General features: G+C 38.6%; 1 protein-coding gene across 3 annotated transcripts in view; it reads right to left on the bottom strand.

Moving 5' to 3' along the window:
• Nucleotides 1-12,829, bottom strand: part of rnf216 (ring finger protein 216) — a 42,087-nt gene extending 29,258 nt beyond the window's left edge. Inside the window, exons 1-13 of one of the 3 annotated variants that reach the window (XM_088612788.1) lie at nucleotides 12,740-12,829; nucleotides 9,901-10,025; nucleotides 9,298-9,443; nucleotides 8,281-9,033; nucleotides 7,808-7,884; nucleotides 7,368-7,473; nucleotides 6,508-6,669; nucleotides 6,046-6,160; nucleotides 5,574-5,713; nucleotides 5,177-5,227; nucleotides 4,635-4,772; nucleotides 3,585-3,733; nucleotides 2,918-2,996 (exon numbers count right to left, since the gene is read on the bottom strand). In XM_088612788.1, coding sequence (XP_088468914.1) covers nucleotides 2,918-2,996; nucleotides 3,585-3,733; nucleotides 4,635-4,772; nucleotides 5,177-5,227; nucleotides 5,574-5,713; nucleotides 6,046-6,160; nucleotides 6,508-6,669; nucleotides 7,368-7,473; nucleotides 7,808-7,884; nucleotides 8,281-9,033; nucleotides 9,298-9,443; nucleotides 9,901-9,967 — 1,983 coding nt within the window. In that variant the 5' untranslated portion in view covers nucleotides 9,968-10,025; nucleotides 12,740-12,829. Of the gene's footprint in view, nucleotides 1-2,917; nucleotides 2,997-3,584; nucleotides 3,734-4,634; nucleotides 4,773-5,176; nucleotides 5,228-5,573; nucleotides 5,714-6,045; nucleotides 6,161-6,507; nucleotides 6,670-7,367; nucleotides 7,474-7,807; nucleotides 7,885-8,280; nucleotides 9,034-9,297; nucleotides 9,444-9,900; nucleotides 10,030-12,502; nucleotides 12,710-12,739 lie in introns of those variants that run through there. The other 2 variants (XM_088612787.1, XM_088612789.1) reach the window with 2 other exon arrangements.
• Between the last annotated feature and the right edge of the window lie 8,591 nt (nucleotides 12,830-21,420).

Raw genomic sequence — 21,420 nt, forward strand, 5'->3', positions numbered from 1 at the left:
ATTCAACACAATTGCACATCATTGGAAGGGTATGAATTATTTTGCAAAGCATTGTAAATACCATCTGCTTAACGTGAGTTCATCATTTCTCTAAATGCAGGAGAAAACACAGAGAACAAAGGAAGGAAGGATTTGAAAAGCGGATTCTGTGCCAAACCACCTCCCTATTTATGTTCCTAGAAAAGTAAAACCATATCTTGTTACAGCAGCAAAGCATTTGAATACACTAAATGCAAACCCATCCATGCATGAAACCTCATTCACAGTGACAAAAGTGAGGTCAGGGTTAGGCTTCACATCCTTTAGGGCCACATTATTGTCATCTGTACACGTAGGGACAAGATGGCTTTTCTAAACAGGTGCACCACCTATCTTAATGAATCAAAAGTGTTAAAGTAATTTTAACAGATTAATTTGGATTTAAAGAAATACTCTTTTAATATCTCATAAAACATTAATGTGTCTTTGTGTAAAAAAGAGGAACAGGGAACAGTTCAGCTTGGCGAATGAAGCAGTACATCTCTGTTCCAGTTTTGTATACTTCCCCACTCTTTTTCAGTTCCACTGTATTAGAATGCATTTTATGTTAAACATATTTCACAAAACCCTCCCCCACCAGCAATAAATGTAAAAAAAAAAACAACTTAACTTTTGTTCTGAATCTTAACCACATATCCTGCTTTCAGCACATATAACGTCTGCTCTAGCCCACTGAGGCCATCTGCCAGCTCTCTGCAATAGGGTGCTTGAAATCAAAAGAAAACACCCTTTGACAAGAGCAATTAGGTGTTTAAGGAATCTAAACCTTATCAAGTCAAAGTACCTGCATCTGACTATCTGTCACTGAGAACTAAGCTACAGCAAGGCCAAGAACAAGAGAGCAGAGTACAACCAGAGAGAGTAAGTGGAACATATATCCAGAAACAGCATTAGTTTAGGAAAGATAACCACATGAAAAAAAAAACAGCACTCCCGATACATGACTTAACCTTAGCTTTTTTGCACTAAGTCATAATTGCCACATATGGCTAACTGCACACCAAATCTGACAACTACGTTAGTACTTGTATGGCCCTATTGTAGCCTTCTGTACAGTAACCTACCCTCCACTTTCAATTAATAACATATAAAGTAATTTTACCCCAGTTCCAACTTGAAATTCTGAGCATGTCCACAATCAGAATTACAGCTGTGCTAAGTGCACACAGCTGCACACAGCACCTTACTGCAGGGCGGACCGAGAGCACAGCAGCCTCCACGTGGAGATGACAAAGCTCTGCGTGTCGAGCACCATGAAAGAACGCAGATGGGCATTAACTACTAAACGGCCAAGCTGTTCTAAAGTTTAATTCAGTACAAAAGGGAAACATAGATGGGTGACCCAGTCTTTTAAGTTATTTCCTGTATTGATCCAGGTTTATCCGACATCGCTTGTTTTCAAAACAGCTAAGAGCTGAATGCAAAGCATCAGGGTTGCAGCTGGATCAAATAATGTAAAACTTGTCAAGAACAGCTGCTGACAAGTGATGAACCCCAACCTCTGAGCCAACTCTACACAAAACACCACGGACAGGTCTTTCCACAATCTATTCCTTACAATGATAACTGAGTAAAAACCGCAATAATCTTTACTGACGGTAAGTCAATATCCAAACGTGTAGATTACAGAAAAAAACATCTATGCATCCATACACAACGAAACAAAAACAGAAGTATTACTTGACTATGATTGTGGAAGTTAATAAACATTGAAGCAGATATTGTGAAGCTTTTAGAAACAAAAGATATCTTAAGTTCTTTTGATCAAATGAAAAAATAGACTTCGATACAGCTGTTGGAATATAACAACTGCATTAACATTCTCAATCCTTGGAGATGCAATTACTCTAAAGAAAGCAATGGATTAAATCAATTTGCAATTCAGTTTTATTTGTATAGCGCTGTTTACAATGGACATTGTCACAAAGCAGCTGTACAGATTTCTGGGCCTGAACCCGCAGTGATTAATACAACATTCTTCTCCATAGTCCATTTTTATGGCATACAGCAGAAAAATAATTAAAATGCTAGTATCACATAATACTCAATTCCCTAGAGATGACATTGGCCTAAGATGCCATCCAGAAAGACCTTCTCCCAATATTTCATGTTTCTAGTACAGTACTTCTACTAACAACAGAGGTGACACTTTGGTACCATCTATATAAACTACTGGAGGTTTGTTACTGAATCTTTGGATATAATTCAGTCACATAAGCTTGCGAGCTAACAAATTACAAACTGACAACCCTCAACTCCAGAATTTACCTGACATTTAGAAATAGGCACATATCACAAAATTCTACTTAGCTAAGGAATCAAGAAGATTCCCTTAATTTGGAAAACTCGGGAAGCGGTTCCGATTCAATTTTTTTAGAAATGTCGAAAATCTATTAACAGGACTGATGACAAAAACCAGTGCTCATACATTTGCAATACACAAACAAAAACCATATGTTCTTCAATCCTAACCTAATCGGAAGGACTTTTTTAAAGCGAAGATTTAACACACAGCTCTCTCCACAGTCCCACAGCTCCATCAAGTGGAGATGCTGGGTATTGCATTCTTTCTGAATGAAAGGGTTACATTAGGTGATCATACAAAAATTTAAAAGCACCCTAAAGTCTATGTATGCAAAATGCTTGGGTACTTAGATTTAACACCATAAAGCCTATTTACTGTCTGACGTTTCCTTGATCTCAAAGCTCTGATTGCTCCACAGAAGCTCTTGTATAAGATAAGATCACTTAATTAGCCCTATACAATTTCTTGCATTAGGAATTTGTCTTTTCACATACCCCAGCTTGCTCTCCATGAGACATGGGTCAGAGTGCCGGGTCAGCCATTGTACAATACTGCCAGACACCTGAGCCTTACCTTTCGGCAGCGAGGGTTAGGGCAGCTGAAGAGGAATACTTCTTTATCAAGCAGTGCTGGGAAGTTACAGAACGGACACCTACAGGAAAGACAGAAACCGTATTTACAAAAACCATGAGAACGACCATTTTCTCGATCTTCTGACAAGTACTCTCCTAAGTACCTAAGTACTGTCAGCCCTGGTCCTAACCACACTACAGTGAAAGGACAGTTCACCTCCTGGTTTTTGCTCCAATTCTCAGATACTTACTTAAAACCTATAATGTTCTAAACTAGAGAATTTTTTTTGACTACACACAAGCAAGATGTGTGTTCAGGCACAGTTATTTCAGGAAAGATGCCAGTTAGGTAGGTATGGAGATCAGTTGGTAGGATAGCAAGCAGACACAGGGGCATATCAGGACAGGGATTAAAACTACTAATCCATAACGCGTCTCTGTTTAACATCCCACCATACATGTGATTACAGTATATAAAATCTGCAGTATAAATGAATTGGATGCACAGACCTTTTGCACTCTACAATTTCAAACCTCAAACAAAAGCTGTTTAATATTCACATACAGATTTCTATGAGATAACCTAATAATCATGCAATCATCTTGACAAGTAAACTGATGCCTGTCAAATAACAGTATTACTTCAGAGATCAGAACTGTGAACTGACCTGACAAGCTCATCAGCACAGGTTGCCGCCACGGCCTCCTCCGCCTGTCGCTCGTAGTATTTGCACAGGATGTTCTCTGGGAGCACCTTTTCCAGCTCGCTGGTTGGGAACGCACACGTACAGTTTCCGTCCATGCAACTCAGCTCCGACTGCAGGGCAAAGAAGATGCATCTGTTGATTCAACAGTTAGGACAGACTCTTGGCTGCTCTCTGGTTGAGCTGGGCCGCAATGACCCAGGCGTTTCAGGTTGGAGCCTGGATCAGGTTACTAGCCAACTGTGACTGTGACTCGCCAAGAGGCAGCGGCGCACAATTGGCTGAGTGCCACTCGGGGTTTTGTGGGATCAGTCAGCCAGGACTTTCTGGAATGTGCAAATATAGAGACCCCAGCAGCCTCCCGGGTGCTGGCAGGCTTGCAGTACTGTTAGTGAAGGACGTGCCTCTTCTCCAGGTCAGCACTGTGCCTCTGGTATGTGGCCATGCAGCCTGAGATGTGTTAAAAGGGGAGGGGCTTGAAGCTTGAAAGTGGGCGGGTCAGTCTGCGAGCACTTATTTATTCTACCTTGCAGGAGGTTCAAAGTCATGACCGCAGATGATAAAGAGCGCACAATCTCTTGATTTAAGAAGGTATATTACAAAAAAATGGAAACTATAACGCTGCTAAATGTAACAAGTTGTCTAAAAACTGTCCTTACTGTTTTATTCATCATCATGACGCTGAGATAGCTAAGGTCCGTAGCGACGATCAGCCATGGCCATGTTTAATTACACAATTGTTATATGAAAGTAGCAAAAATTAGTATAGTCCTCCCTATGAAATTACAATATTCTAGTTATATGTACAAAGATAAATTCAAGATTTTAAAAAATGATCCACAAATAATTAAAACAAATAATAAAGGTATTTCAAATCCAGTGAAAACTACACTTTTTTCCTCTTTTTAAGAAGTCGTAAGATATCGGTTATATAGCCAATGAATTACAACTGTTTGTATTTGATTGGCTCATTTTTATCTGGGCGGAAATAACTGATTTTTCTTGGGCACTTACCCTTCCCGAACCGAAGACAGCCTCCTGAGCGTATTTCACCAAGCACTCTTTGCAGAACAGGTGACCATCTGCACACTGAGTCAGGTCCTCAAAGGCAAACTCACCATAGCAGCAACGGCATTCAATCAGCTGACCATCCTGTCATTAAACAGGAATGGCCTTTTAGGATTCACAGGATCGCGGAGGAGTTATTCCCTTGCACAAAATCACTTTTCTGCAGTGCGATACAGTGATCATAGCCAAATACCATTACGTTTTTTTCAATGTCAACAGAATCCTTGTGATTGTAAGAGCCTGCAAGCCTGAAAACTGTAACACAATTAGTATAGCATCACCTTCTGAAAGTATGTATAATCATAATTGGGAGAACTCCCTTATGAATACAGGACTATCTGAATTATGTCTTAGTAGCAAAAATGTTTCTGAGCACTGAATGTTGCAATTTTTCATACAGATCAGTCATTTATGCGGAGATTATACAGAAAAGTGTTAAAGGCATATTCAATATCAATCCCACATCTTGCACGTATTTTGAAATATACCTTTTGATATTGCTCCTCATTCATTTGTAGAGCTAACAAGAAGTCTTCATGCTAAGGAGAGGAGAAAAAAAAGCAGTGACCAGCACGAAACGCATAATAAGAACAATGCAACTTAATACGAGTGCATTTTAAAAAACATTAGGAGTCATATTTGTACAGCTCAATTACACTTTGAGAACTAGAAGCATCTCTTTGCACATTTTAATATTGCATTGTAATTCTAAAACTCTCTTATGAAGAAAGCAGAACTAAAACAACTAGTTCTATCTACATAAAGAAGATGAGAAATCAAATATTGCATTATCAAGTATTTTAAATGTCGATCAGAATCATAGAATATTTCACATTATAGTGTATGATAAGGTTGCCAGAAAAATGTTCAAAGTGCACTCCAAACCTCAGCCATTTCTTTAGCTTTCTGCTCGTAGAATGTAATTTCTTTCTGCAAGGATGGGTGAAGAGAACGCTTGTCATATGACTTCCAATGTCGCCTCTTGTTTTCCAGAAAGAACATCCGCCTCTCAAATTTAGTCATACCTAAGACAAACACATGATTTTATCACAGGAAACAGCCAACACATTATTACCAATTTACACATAGTGCAATGTTACATTTTCCATGCAGTGTTTGATAGCCAATTTGAAAACAAGGTATTTAAAATTTATTCCAACTGCATCTGAACACAGTATATGAACTCTCAAAAGCTTCAACGTAAATGATCACCAATGCCAGAAAACAGCAAAGTTTGAAATGACAACTGCATCTGCAGGGATGATGAGATCTTATCTCACTACTGCTCTTAAAACAAATCCAGAGCAGACTTACAACACACAGTGAGGCAAGCCAGGAAAACACAAGCCAGAATTACCCTCTTCGAATTTGAAATCTATGTATGAAAACTGGTTCATTTCTTTTCGTTTTTTCTTCTTCCCTGAGGATTCAGGAGAGCGTTCCCGCCATTTCTTGATGGCATCGGATAAGGCCTGGAAAACAGACAAGTCATTTTCTTTTCAGTCCTCTAACTGCGAGGTCAAAATTACACGAATTAAGGCCAGGGAGACATTGCTAACTGCTGGGTCACTCCAACATCTCTTACATCATTCCCCGCACTGTGCTGTTTGTCTGAGAGGACATGGACCTTTCACATAGCAAGCAAGTACACCGTCTTCTGTGAAAGCTGCTCCCTAGGCAGCAAAAATTGAACTACACCTCCAATTTCTCCAAAATCAAATTTTAGCATTGTGATACGGAAAATAAAAACATTTACTTTAATGTCTTTTCACTGCAAGTACATATGAATCATTTATAGAATGGGAAACTTGTTGGTTACCTTGCGCGTAATTGCATAGTGTCCTCTAAGAGAATGCAGAGCCCATTTGATATCCATACTGCTTAACATCTTGAAATCAGCCATCAGGAGGTCTGCAGCCTGAACGGCTGTGCGTTGGTCTACGGCTTCCAGTTTGGAGAAATCAAAATAATTCTCTTTATTCTAAAAGGGGTGGGGGGAAGGCAAAGAACTAGATTACAGATAATAGATAAAGAAAAATAAATACATCAATTCCTGTAACCTTGCAAAAGCACCCAAGACAAAACAAATATGAGTTTGTAAGGAAAAGATAGCAGAAATAATCTTACAGATAATTAAGAACATTTTTGGTTGATGAAAATATTGCAGAAATCAATCATTTATTAATTTTTAACATGAATTGGTAACGAACCTTACAGATCATTAAGCATGTTTTCTCAATGTGAATATGCAGAAATATGGCAGTTACTGATTACTCAATAATTGTCAAATTGTCACTGAAAACTTTGTGCATTTTAGGCTTGCATGCTTTTGGCCTCACTGACATGGAAAAATCTCTATTGCAAGCTAAGCTTTTTGGCTACAGAACAATATTTAATGTGACAATATTACAGATAAAAGGGATATCATTTGTTACAAACATGGAAAAATTGACGTTTACTTTTCTGATTAAGCAAAAAAGCAATTTAAAAAAAATATAAGCTTCAAACATCTGTCTGTGCAATTTAGGACACAGATGTCAAGGTTGGTGCTTACATCACTGCTAGAACTACCCCGCAGAGATTTGTTGGATAGCTAGAGTTAGCAGCAAAGGAATCACACAGAAGATTAAGAAATGGAATACAGATAGATAATCAACATAGCAAACTGCTCTCATTCACCTGGTTTTCATCCTCGTTTGTTTCGAGAAGAATACTTGACTGATTCAAAACCGAGGTCCCTTCCTTCTTTGGATAATTGGGGTTTTCTAACAAAAAGTTGCAAATTCTGCAAAAAAAACAAAACATGTTCTTCCAAACAGCTATAATTTACCAAAAATGATGATAATGCTCATTTTTCTAAATTCTTCTTTCAATTTACATTGTCCAATTTAATTACTGGGGGACTACATACAAATATCTACTACAGGTCTTGAGATATAAAAGTGCAATTTTATCTGGAAGCACACCAACTATTTTTGTTTCTCCAACAAAGGAAAAATATTTGTAAATGAATCCATTTGCAAAAAAAACAGAAGCATTAATCAAGTGTCTTATGACTTCAATATATAACACTATTGTGCTTCATTGCAAACAAGCAAAAAATGCATGGGTATACTTACAAATTTAGATCGTTTAAATCATGACTCTTAATTAATTCTTCTACGTATGCTTCTTCTATATCAGGAAAAAACTCAGCCTAGACGGATGAAAGAAGAAAATATGGTGTTGTTATTCTTAGACTTAAAAGAAATCTGCCTGTAGAGCAACAACAACTGAAATATAACAAGCTAATTTTTTGTGAAATTTTCATTTTATACATGCTCTTTGCTTACATACGTAATTGTCACTGAGGCACTCAATATACTGAGTATATTTCATTTACCTGCACAAGCAGTACAATTAAACAAAAACAGAATTCCAATGCTTTTTTTGTACAAATTCCTATTTTTAATAACATACATCCTTACACTAATGAATTCAATTCTACCGTGAAAATCAAATGGCAACATTGACTGGCCTGTCATAATTTACTAGGGAATTCATAACGCAGATCTAATTTTGATGCACATGGAAAAACAAAACTGGCACTTACCACTCTATGCACTAGTGACTTTATCTGATCTCTGTCATACCGAGCAGCTATCAATTCTGGATTTGGGATGGATGGTCCAGGTCTCTCATCATCGATCAGTGCCCCTGGCTCATTTTGATTGACAGCAAGTGGGATGTGCAGGACAGGCCCTGGGGGTGCCTGGTGCTGGTTTTCCTGAACACCAAGAGCTGGAGGAAACCTAAGAGACTCATGTGGTTGCTGCTGTTCAGGCAGAGCTGGGAGAGGAACATGGAGTGGTTCAGTTCTTTTAGGTACCACACCAGCCTGCCTGTCTTGGTCTGTGTGGGGCTGATCATTCAGGGGCCTGAGCTCGCTGCGATCGCTCCCCAGTGGAATACCATGCCTGACATCCCGATGAGCCAACGGCTCAGGCATCGCTGCAATGAAACCTTCGCCGTTACAAACGGCAGCACGCCCTGCAGGTCCTTGCTCAAGTGTGGTTTCAGTCCCTGCAGGCGGGTGAGGCCTGGGCACAGGAGGGGCATGAGAACTGGAAGGTGTGGCTTTCTGGTTTCCGCTTAAGACATTAAGGGCATTATTCCCTGATTCAAGGTCCACATTGCCGAGTGGCAACCTGCGGCGCGCAAGCAGAATCCGCCTCTCGGCAGCGGGATGAGGTGCTTCCATGGGAGCTTCCCCTTGTCTTTCAGGGGTTTCCTGATGTGGGGTACCCCCCCACAGAGCAGCAGGGCGGATAACGTTTGGGCGCAGAGGCTGCTGCGGTCTTAGTGGCTGCAGGGCAATAAGAAAAGTCATTGGAGCTTCTAAGTGTCCGCCAGGACAACCTCAATTACACTCTGATGAAAATAAAGAAGCAAATTTGTCTTCACAGCTATCAAGAAAATAGAAGAAACGTTTTTCTTTGTATAAAGTGACTACCTTGTTTTTCTAAACTATTCCAACATGCGCGTCTTGCGAAACCGTCACCTTAACTTCTGGTGCTCAGAGTGATCAGAAAGATGGCGCCTTCTATTCCAATAACATTCTTCCACCTACCTCTAAAATCACAACATCTTCCTCTTCGTCATCCTCGTCCTCCAGTTCAGCTTTGATCTGGGCTGGGTTATTTGGCATCAGTGTAGGCAGCTCATCATCCGAGTCGTCCGATATGGTAATGAGCAGGTCATTTCGAATCCGGTCATCTGTTTAAGACCAAAGTGGGCACAATTCACCCCCTCGTGGAGGAACACCAGTGGCTAAAAGACATTTGCTTTTTTGTGGATTGCCACCTTTAAGAACAGATTTTTTTATAGGTAACCGCCTTTCCAATTAATGGTATGCCATCCTAAAAATGTGTTGGGCAGCACGATATCATTTGGTAGAATTTACAATTTAAACGTACTGGAAAAATAACTGAATTTACAAAATGTACTATACCTATGGACCTATAGAACAACAATGCTATACCAAAGAAGAAGTGTTTTTTGTAGAAATTCTTCAGCAGCTAAATTTTAAAGTAGACCGACATTACTCACACCTCTATACTATTTAGCAGAAAAGACTGATGTTACAATTTCCGATGCTACTGTGGGTGCTCCCAATAAAACGTCAGACTGAAGTGGAGTTTCTGCACTGAGGAGTGTGTGGGAGAAGACCCACCTTCTCCGCGATGTCTGTGGAAACTGGCCAGGTGAATCACTTCCTCGTCGCCTTCTCCATCAGCCATGATCGCAGGCTCCCCCCCGGCTCACACACAGGCCCAGAGTCACCACCTCGGCATGCTCCTGCCTCAACACGCAGAGGCCAGAGGTGTCATACAGCACAGAAGAAAAAAAGGTGCGCGAAAACAGAAAGACCTGAAAAGCAGCTGAAGGCGATAATCTCGAAACTTAAACGGATGTAAAGCTCCTGGTAAACACATTTTAAAGTTTCTATTCACTTCCAATTTTAACTCATTTCAACAAGTGGCTGCCTGCCTACGTACAAAAGCCTGAAATAAACAGACTGCCGATAGCAAAAATACAACCATGTAGCAAAGGAATATTATATTATGAGGAATTGTATGTCTGCCCTCCTTACTGTCCCCCAAGCCCATCTACATTGTATGGGTGACAGGGCCTTCTCCTGTTATGCCCCCAAGCTCTGGAACTCTCTCCCCAAGGATATCAGAGAGTCACCTTCTCTAAACTCCTTCAAATCCAGACTCAAAACCCTCTTCTTCAGAAAAGCCTTTACTGAACTGGTTCCATTCTTCACCCTTCTGCTTTTCTTAGTACCACCATCCACGGTCTCCTCTTTGTATTGTAATTGTGTTTTATCTTGTGTATTCTCCTTATTTATTGTTGTATTCTTCTTATTTATTGTTATTGTCATCCTGTAAAACGCTTTGAGAAGCCACCTTTAAAGGCGCTATATAAAATAAAGTTTATTATTATTATGATGTTTTTAGCATATATTGAAAACCAAAAGACACAAGTAGAAAATAAGTGGAAACCCGGAGCAGTTAATTTTTTTGACAGTTTGTTAAAGGAGGTTTAGGTACATTTGGTTGTACTGGGTACTTCAAATGATTTACAAATACTTTGCCACTAAATCTGAACAATAGCAACTGGGGAACCAAATCTAGTCAAAGCACGAGTAAAGTCAGAACTCAAGTGAACACCTATTGCCCCAGGCTATACTCGGGCTAAACGTGCAGTGAAACCCCAAAGCTGCTAAGATGAGCTCTCACATCTTATTTGTATTTGAAAAATGTAGCAGACAGATTTAATGTGGCACAAGTGCAAATACGTAAAACAAACAGGAACACTTCAGAAAAGCAAAACGTCACGTTAGTGTGCTCAGCATCAATGCCCCTGGCTGACAAGCTCCAAGGCACAATATACAACACAGAGTGATGAGGAAAACTGGAATTTTGATAATGACCCTGCTGTGCAGCCTTGCAGCTACATTTCCAAAACCGATCACCTTCCGAACGATCAAACTCGGTTTTAACGAGAGCTGTCCCTCTACTTTCCTTGTACTGTAACACTAAAACCCAGCTGTCATTTCACCCCAGCCCACCAGCTCCCCAGTCTAGAGTTACATTCGTCAATCAGAATGTATAACATGTGATGCAGTTCACATTCACAATGCTTAACCCATCTTTAAAACTTGTTTCTTTGAGCCAGGCGTGATTTGCTGAAAGGACACACTGCACTGTGCAATGGGAATACCCCTGGTGGCATACGAGGTTAAATACAAGAACCCCCCCCCCCGCAAAGATCAGTCTACTTTCAGTGCGGAGAAAGGAACTAACACTTAAATATTCATTCAAGTTTCCCAGCATTTCCGAAACTTTTTTGCAATCTCGAAAAACATTTGAATGCCTCATCAAATCACGCTGGAAAAAAACAGCGGTGAGGCAAAGGGTTTGAGAGGTCACCTTTTCAAAGCATTTTACAGACATTAAAAGCGTCTTGTCAAGTAGCTGTCTAGAAAGATTAAGACCGAAACACATCTATAGATCTTGCCAGGAGCTCTGAAATAGAGGGACCCAGAGGAATGGGGGTCTCGTATGTGAGTCACACATTTCTTGAAAACTGCTTCTGAATTTTGAACCCTCCTCTGCATGTGAAAACTGCACTGTAGCTCAAAGGTTCAAGATGAATAAGGTGTTTTCACTAAACACCTGTATACGCTTGGAAATTAGTCTATCCTCGGCACTGAAATGCAAATGCAGCGAACGCAGTTAATTTAATAAAACTTGGGCAAAACTGCGTTTTGTTGAACTACAGCGGTAACATCCCTGAAAACTAGAAATGAATCAGCAGTATCTAAGCCTTTTTTCGAATCTGTCGACCCAGTTGTAACGCACAAATATTAGGTGTTTTCCACCACCTTGCTCATTTATTTCATTATTGCCACGTTACACTTTCTGTGCTTCCATACAGAGGCTTCAGTTTTTCAAGATGGCAATAAAACAAAAAGCATTTAAACAAGTTTAGTAAGACAAACAACCACAGGACGACCTCCCTGGATCATCAGCTAAGGCGATGTTCCAAAGTGTTACTTGGATATGAAGCCTCTTCGAGTTTACTTAACGAAAGTAAACAGCCACAGAGCAGTATAAACATTAATCGATTCTGCGTCATTAGTAATTTTAACAGAAATAACACCTTTTTTTTTCCATTCCAGCAATTATCGCAAACTAACATGTGCAACACTTTCTATTCAATCTTTCCTTAAAGAAGCGCGGTGAACATGAACTTAAACCACCCACTTGTTTTAACTATTGCTTTCATTTCCACTTCTGCTGTTCTCTCTTTTGACGGTAAACTCATAACACTGTCTTCAGTCAGACAACTTTAGCTACCAAACATTTGTCACAGTGACACTACAAGCGAGTAGTTAATGATCGTGGAGTTTTGTTGCGAAGAACAGCTATTTAGCAAAGCAATTCCGCATAACTGAGTCTACACTTTTTATTTTTTTTAAAATAAAAAGTATGCCTACATACCTCTCGCTTCCTGCACAACACAAACACAACACACACAGCCAGTCTTTACCGACCGGAAATTGGAACGCAGAGGAACGTAACGTCAGACACACATTTCTCACGCACATGGGATACTGGGAGATGTAGTCTTCACTCAACTACAAACTACGCCGATTGCGATATGTGAGGGATCACTCCACTGGTAGACACACTAGATAGAAGCGATATATGGCTAGCCAATTGATCATTTAGAGATATCTCATGAGAGATATGCCATTCATTGTTTAAAATAATCTTTACATGTATTTAGATATATCTCTAAATAATCATTTGACTTGCCACTGTGATACTACCTATTTGTACCAGTAGATGTCTCTCGTGTTGTAATTTTTTAACTTTGTGGAAAATTATCTGATAACAGATATCCAGCGCCCTAGTATTCACACCATACCATAAAGTATTCATACCATGTCTATGGAGTCAAATTTGATAAAATCATAAAATGAGTCAAACGTGTTTTTTAACTTAATATTTTATTTTAAAACCTGAATGCTCAAGCTCAATACTTCCTAGTGTAAGATCAGTTGCTATAAATGTCAGTGAAATACAAAGACAATAAACTAAAATGTTACTTTACGCCTGACATATTCAGACCTGTGAACCAAATATTTCGTAGAAGTAACTTTTGCACCAACCACAGCAGAAGGTTTTTTTTTTTTTGGTAAATATCTACCAAGTTTGCACAGTGGCTTGGTAAAATCTTTGCCCATTCTACTTGGCAGATTTATTTGCTGAGGCTGTCTCAGGTAGCTTGGTGATCGCCTACTGACAGCAGCTTTCAAGTATTTCCACAGATTCGGAAGAGGATTCAAGTCAGGACTTTGGCTGAGCTACTGAAGGACTTTCGATTTCTTAAATCTTAAGCTACTCAAGTGTCCTTATATTATGCGTCTTTGTTCTGCTGAAAATTGAGTGTCTATCCCAGTTTTAGGTCTGAAGTTAGTTTTCTTCTATGCTTTGCCATCACTTTGTTTAATCTATGTTATGATCAGTCAATCTTCCCAATTAATTGAATTAATTCCCAATTTTAAAGCTTGAAAACAAAACACACTATTTAAAAACAGCAAGCTCATACTCAGCCACCTTTACCCTAATATTTTTTATAAATATCACGGTAAAGAAAATGGAAATTAAAGTATGACACTGTTCTCATAGTTTCACTTGGGCAGTTTAAGCTGAAGGGCTTTAAATCATCCATCTATCCATTTTCTAATAGTTCTAATAGCTAATCCCAGCAAGCAATGGGCTCTGCAAGGTACAGTGGGATGGATGGGATGCCAGTCCATCTCAGGTTAAAGACAATTTTAACAAAAAAAAATACACTTATGATAAAATGAGCAAAGAGGACTGTTTCCTCAGCCTGTTAGCCCAATTCCCTGGTTACCCAAATCATCAACATTAACAGTCTCTGCCAGGGGTCCAGTTTTATCTCTGTCTCTGATGGAAGTCATCCTGAGATTTCTCCATCATGGTGTTTCACTTTTCTTTTAATTGCTAGAAAAGCCCCCTTTTATTTTATTTTTCTAAGGTTTCAAGATGTAGTTAGTAGCCAGTTGATCTGAAGAACTCAACAAGCCATTTCTTGACGGAAGCCAGGGTATCGGCTTAAACAACATGGCTGGACAGCTTGTTCCACATTCCTCTGCCTTCATTTCTCTGTTTTAAATGCCCTTCCACCTAGTTTCCATCTGTGTCTTGTCATGTTTCCATGTTTGCTCTGATGTCGTCTGCTGGGTTGTCCTTGTCAATGTCCTTGAGGATTGGTTATCAACTTCAAGGACTTTATCAGGCTTTGACAATTTGAGGCCTAGTCTTTCATGTGCTCTTAGTTCTATGCTCCTCATCCATCACGTAGTCCAGAGAGTACATGCATGGTGAAGTGCAGTTTGCTCAAGGGAATAATGAAGCTCCTCGTGGAGTCATAACACCTCACTACGTCCTTTCTTTTAAGATGCAGACAAGGTTTAGAAACCGACTGAAAACAACCAACGTCATGACTGTCTCAACAAGACAATAAGACACATTGAACAAGAAAGCACAACTCCGTAAATGTGACGAGGTCTGGTATCCATGGCGACAAGGTGGCCAGAACAGATTGTGTCAACAATAGGCAAGAAAAGCGCTGATTGGAATACTGCTTTGGCCTCCATCTTTTGAAGGATTATTGCAAAGACCAACATCAAGAAACATCTTTGAACAAGAGAATATCAGTTCTGTTCCTCATAAATGATACAAAGGGGAGTTAACACTCTCAAGCAAATGTGTTGGCAGTGTTTTGCAATTAGGAATATAATAAATCTGTCTTGCAAATGCTTTGTTCAATAGATTGGCCAAATCCAAATTAATGTGACTTAGAGGAGAAATGTATTGAAAGTTTCTTTTGATAACAGCCTACCTATGAGGACAAGCATAACAGGACAGCCATCTCTATTCCAGAGGAATGAGCTAGGGAGCTGCTAAAAGGGTGAAGATGGGGTGAGAGGAAGAAACTCAAAGTGGATGCATAGCGGGTGAGATATTTATGCACAGGAGATGCACATATAATACAGAGGTTAAAATTATTATTCAGCTCTTTTCTGTAACAACCATAACTCTGTATTCACATGACACTGCTGAAGGTAATTTGAATATCATATTATCAGCAAACATAAAGTGCACTTTACAAAATGTGCACTGCAACAAAGTATTATAATTTCCGCTACATCAAAAACATCATCCTCAGAGTACTTCACAGTGCCATATACTAAAAATCCATTAAGGACATTTTGATCTCTGGATAAAAAATTCTCACTGTCTTTATTTTTAGATAGAGCACTCCGACCTCATTTTACCCATGACTGACCAGAGTTTCTTTGAGAACCATTTTTAAGGCATGAAGAGGAAAAGCTTTCATAGCTGTTTGTCACTTCAATCTACTGTTTTATATCTTCAAATAATTCTAAATAGGATAATTCGGAAATGCTTATTGGATGTTATGTTGTGTATGATTATTTCATAATGTGAGATTGTAAGATAATTTATATAATGCTTATTCTTTGTGAATAATTGAGCTGTAATTTACTGTACTGAGAAAGTATAAAAGGAACATGAAATGAGAAAGTATAAAATTAAGGACATCGATCAAAAAACTAAAATTGAATCAGCTATGCCTAAAAGGGTTTCAAGATTCCAGTTCCAATTCCAAGATTTCTGTTTGATTTATGAGATTCAGTTATCTGTTTTGTTTCTGCCATGAATGTTATCTTCTATCCATTGTTTTTTTAAGTCAATCATAAAGAAATGAAATCAAGTAATCTGCCACTAGTGGGTATAGAAGACAGTCCCTTTGTTTGTTTTAGCAACTGCAGGTTTTTAGTTGCACGAGTATGTAGAAACAATGCCATGCACAGATTTAATGCATGTTACCTTGTTGAGCATTACTTTACGAAGAAAGCAATATATTCTTCAGTACAATTTGCACTATATCCTACAAAGTATATTTAGCACATAACTATGCCAATTTTCATCTCCAATTAGAGCTTTACCAGTAACAAAATAATTTTGCTTGCATTCCAATGAGCATTTACTGTAATATAAATGAACTTCAGGAATCATACTTTCAATAACAACGAGAAAAAGGAGAAGAAATACCAGCGACCTGAATATCAACAGTGAAACACAAGGGTCACAAGTGGACAGTTCATCTCCATTGAGAACAGGAGGCACATCCATACGCGAAGGGCAGTGGGAGTGTGGAACAAGCTATTTCCACCTGTTCTTTAAACATAAAGCTAAAACTCTGGCTTCCTTCCAGAAGCGGCTCTATGAGAAAATCAGATCAATTAGCTACTTACCACTGAATTAGTTATATGGGGCAAAGGGCTTCTTCTTGGTTGTGACTTTTCTTACAGTATCACTTCTGTAGCATGCCATAACATGACAATGACATCACCAATGGCAACAATGGCATCACCGGCAAACTTTTATTTTAATTATTAGTGAAAAAGGGTTCACTAATAAACTCTTTAGTAGTCCCACAGACATGATTAATAGATAAGGGATAAAGTATTCTATTCATCAATTGAGGTGTGATGGCTGTTATACAATCCAGATTTGATACAGTGGAAATAGTTACTAGTTAACTGTTGTTTTTAAAGGCACTAGGCAACCAGAATAAAAATGTTCAAACAACCAGAATAAAATTAAGGGAGATGTGACACATATCGTAGCTCTTATTAAAATAACCTATTTTTTCTAAACAATTCAATTTGTATCTTATTTTGAAGTTGTGGCACAGATATAGTTTCTTTATGAAATCCACATTGCTGTGCATCAGTAAAGCAATTAATGTCTGGAGATCAATCTATATTACATGAGGTAGGCTGATCTGGGTCATCACAAATCAGCTAAGCAATGAGTGTAAGTGATGAGCAAATCACTCTTTTATATAACTTGCATCATAAGGGTTAGTAACTTGCTCATTAACATTTTATGGATCTTCTAATGATTTTGTGGGGGTGGTGTAGTGTAGTGGGTAGGTATCTAGACTTATAACTGGTGGGTTGTGAGTCTAAGTCACCACTGAAGACCCTGATGTTGTACCTTGAGTGAGGTACTTTATCCCAGTTTATTTATCCCTGTGATGGACTCGTGTGTCCCATCCAATAGAGGGAGTAATGTGCTTGTTTATCACAGAACAAGCACAATGAGGTTCAGATATGGAGATTGACACTCTGTGTTCAAAATCATTAAGGAGGTGGTTAGTTGACTTTATTGTAAACTATTATTGTCGCTTGCAAGAGGAAATGATCAAATTCAAAGTACATGAATGATTTACTCAAGTGTCTATTGGACATAAGTGTCAAATTACTGAATCTTTTTCCTCCTACGGGTTCAGCAACTGTATGGCAGCAGTGCTACCCATCACACTACCATGCAAATTTCAGACCATATTTTTTGAATGAAATAAGTTTCATTCAAGCAGTTTAAAAAGTTTTTAGAGATGTTATTCTGAATAACAAGAAATGTTATTCAGAAGCCATTGATGCTATGCTTTCAACAGTGACCCAAGACAAGGATAGTACCCTTGGGCTAGAAAATAGCTGTTGTACTGTCATCCACAGGAAAGACAACAAAACTGACCCAAGTAATTATAGACCAATAAGTCTGATTTCTCTTACATGTAAGTTTATAGGAACATCTATTAGAACTAACCCAGATGATCACCCATGGACATAACATCCTAGGAAACAGTCGACATGGATTTGGAAACGGTACTTATCTAACCAACTTGTGATATGTCTTTGAAACAACTGCAACAGTAATGGACACACACAAAGGATATGATTTGGAGTATTTAGATTTTCTGAAGGCTTTTGATAATGTTTACCCATAAAAGATTAATGCTCAAATTTAGGGCACTTGACATTAAGGGAAATGTGTGCATTTGGATTGAGAATTGGTTAATAAGTAGAAAGGAAAGAGTACAGATAAGGAATAAATGTTAAAATTGGGGGTGATGTAATTAATGGAGTGCCAGAGGGATCTGTACTAGGACCATGGTTCTTCTCAATTTATATTAATGATCTATATTCTCATATAGTTAGTAAACAATTATGTTTGCAAATCATACCAAATTAGGGGGATTAGCTAACACTGTAGAACAAGCAGATAATGTAGACTTCCAAAAGATTTACACAACATTTAGATATAGAAAAGATTTAGATTTAGATAACAATCAAGACTGGGCAAACACCTGGCAGATAACTTTTAATGTAGACAAATGCAAGAATTTGCTTGCTGGATGTTAAAAACAATCTATAAAATCAATCATTAAAAATTAAAACAATTAGATGTAATCTGGGACTTAAAGAACAGAACCGGGACATTTGCTGTAACAAATGTATTACAATGACTGGCTGAATTTAACTGAACTTTTTAAATCTTGAATAGAGAAAACTATGAGAAGCCTAGATATACTCATGTACATAAAAATACTCACAATCACCAAAAGTATCGAGTCCATGGAGTGGACAGTGAAACATAAAGCAGAGGACCCAAGTGGAAACTAAGTGTAAGAGCATTTAAAGAATAGGAGGCGTTTCTTTGCACAAAGGGTTGTGGGAGTATGGAACGAGCTACCGAGCCATGTGCTTGAAGTTAATACCTTGAAGTACTTCAAGACATGGCTGAATGAGGCCATTGGATCAAGAAGCCACTAACAACAAGTGGACCAGAAAGGCCGGGTGGCCTCTTGTTTTGAACCTTTCTTGTGTTCTTTTGCTGTGGTTATACAAAGGGATAACTCGAACTGGTACTTGTCCAAAGATGGAAAACAGCTCAAGCACAGCCAAAGACATTACACAGACTTTAGTAATTAAGAACTAGATTTGCTGGGATTGCTTACATTATAGAACTATATGACACAGCCACATTGGGTAGGATATGGGATGTCTGAAAAAGGATATTGTAAAAGTTGGTAGTCTTAGGAAATGTTTAAAGATGAGAACTGGATCATTGAGTGTGAACTGCACTGGAATTTGCCTAGACATATAAAAAGTGATAAGATGTCTGCAGACTCTCACAAAACACTTGCCTAATGCTAAAGCACAAAGTCCTGATCTTACATCTTAGAACTTCATTTTTGTGACATGGAGACAGTCTAATCTGTCTGGAACATTGTGCAGCATTCTTCCTGATTTTGATTTTCTTTGAAGATGAGCAACATTATTACTCTCAAGCCATTAAAAACTCTTCGCATAGCTTGAAAAATGTCACTGTTCAGTAAAAAAGAGAAGAATTTGTGGATTCTGTCTTGGCATTCAAATTTTACAATCTTCATGAAGATATGAATCTTTTTTGAAAAAGAAAAAAAACTGCACAAAATACAGGCTGGAAATTCCTGATACCGCAATGTAAACCTCTAACATATTTTGATATTTTATTGATATTAATTTCCCACTGCATATCGTGCAATTGGAAAAAAAAATAATCTACCTATTTTAATCCTGTGTATTACAATTATTCATCGATTTTCTAACAAATGAATTAATTCAGCATTGCAGGGGAGAAGAGGGTATCCCAGCAAGCAACAGGCGCAGATACATCCTGGACAGGACACCAGTCTATCAAAGGGCACACACAGTCACAAACATGCACACGCTCACACCAGGGCCAATTTTCCCAGAAGCCAATTAATCTACCAGTATCTCTTTTGACTGTGGGAGGAAACCGAAGCATCAAGTATATCCCCATGTGATCATGGGGAGTACATACAAACTCCACCCAGACAGCACCCCAGGAAGTGAACTCAGGGCCCCAGACAGTAATGCTAATGACTGTACCACCTTGCTGCTGCCTTCATATTTCCAAGAATAATTACTATAAAAATAAACTAATTACATATAAAAGTAAATGGAAGACCAATAATAACAGGTAACACATTTATTTACTGATAAGGTGCACATTTTTGCTAATGAATTCTGATAAAATGACAGGTATAACATCCTACAATGAAATTAAATTCAAAGTGTGTTCTAAAGATGTTGAATGTTAAAATATCTGAAATTCTGCTCACTCTTTATATTTAGGGAAAGCTGTGTTTCATTTTATGACACATTTATTTTTGTTTTTCCTCCTGCTAATGTCTGTCAGTTCTCCAAGTATTATTTATGAGAAATAAAAGAAAAATCAGAATCCCCTCAGTAAACAACTAACTTGAACACTCTTCCTCTACAATTTTCATGGTCTAGTGCAGCTTATTTTTTTTTACTCAGAAATGCTGGCAGAAGGGCTAAGTATAATTAGCCTGAAGCCACGACAATGGGTAAGCATCGTCTGAGCATGAACTTAAAAACACAGACATAAAACTACCTGGATAAGGTATGCAAATCCATTAGAGCTGCACACAATGGCTTATAAAGTCAGAGCTTGACATGGTTTCTAGGCATGAAGCAAACAGAGCCTCTCCTGCTTGATGGGATACCAGTCCATCACAGAATCTCCCCCAGCAGTGCTGGTTCCCAATTAAATAGCTGGGTGGACTGGAGCTACAGGGATAAAGTCCCTCACTCAATTCACAACTGCAGAGTCTGCAACAGGGACTTGAACCAACATTCCACGTGTCCCACTACGCTGTTTTTGATTTTTAAGAGTTGCTTCTGACTGATAAAATTCCATTCAGGAAGGGATGTAAAATATGTTAATTTTTGAAAAATATCTTATATATGTCATTCACATAGCCCACAAACCCAAGGCAGAGACTGTCAGTTGCTTTACATAATACCTTTTATAATACCTCTGTAATACCAGCAGGGGGCTCTGTTATTCTCCCTGTTTAGTGGAAGCTCTGATCTGAGCTATACTGTACAACCATTTTCTTCTTTAGCATTGATTATTAAGGAGCTGTATTGATCTTATGTGATATATCACACTACGGATACGTTAATCTGGGGGTGATTTAAGTTGTAAGTGGGGTGCCAAAGTGGGGGTCCCTTGCTCAGCTGGGGTTTAAACTATACCTGAAGGCAGATAATCAATCTTAGCTTCTGCTGAATAGATATACCATGTTATCAGTCATTGTCTTTACACAGAGGTACACATGCCTGAAAGCTTTCTGCCCAGCTTTCTCTTATTAAACACAAAGGGACAGATTTGTAAAACCT

This window comes from Lepisosteus platostomus, chromosome 19 (assembly GCF_059453375.1).
Source record: "Lepisosteus platostomus isolate fLepPlt1 chromosome 19, fLepPlt1.hap1, whole genome shotgun sequence".
In the NCBI taxonomy this organism is placed as follows: Eukaryota; Metazoa; Chordata; class Actinopteri; order Semionotiformes; family Lepisosteidae; genus Lepisosteus; species Lepisosteus platostomus.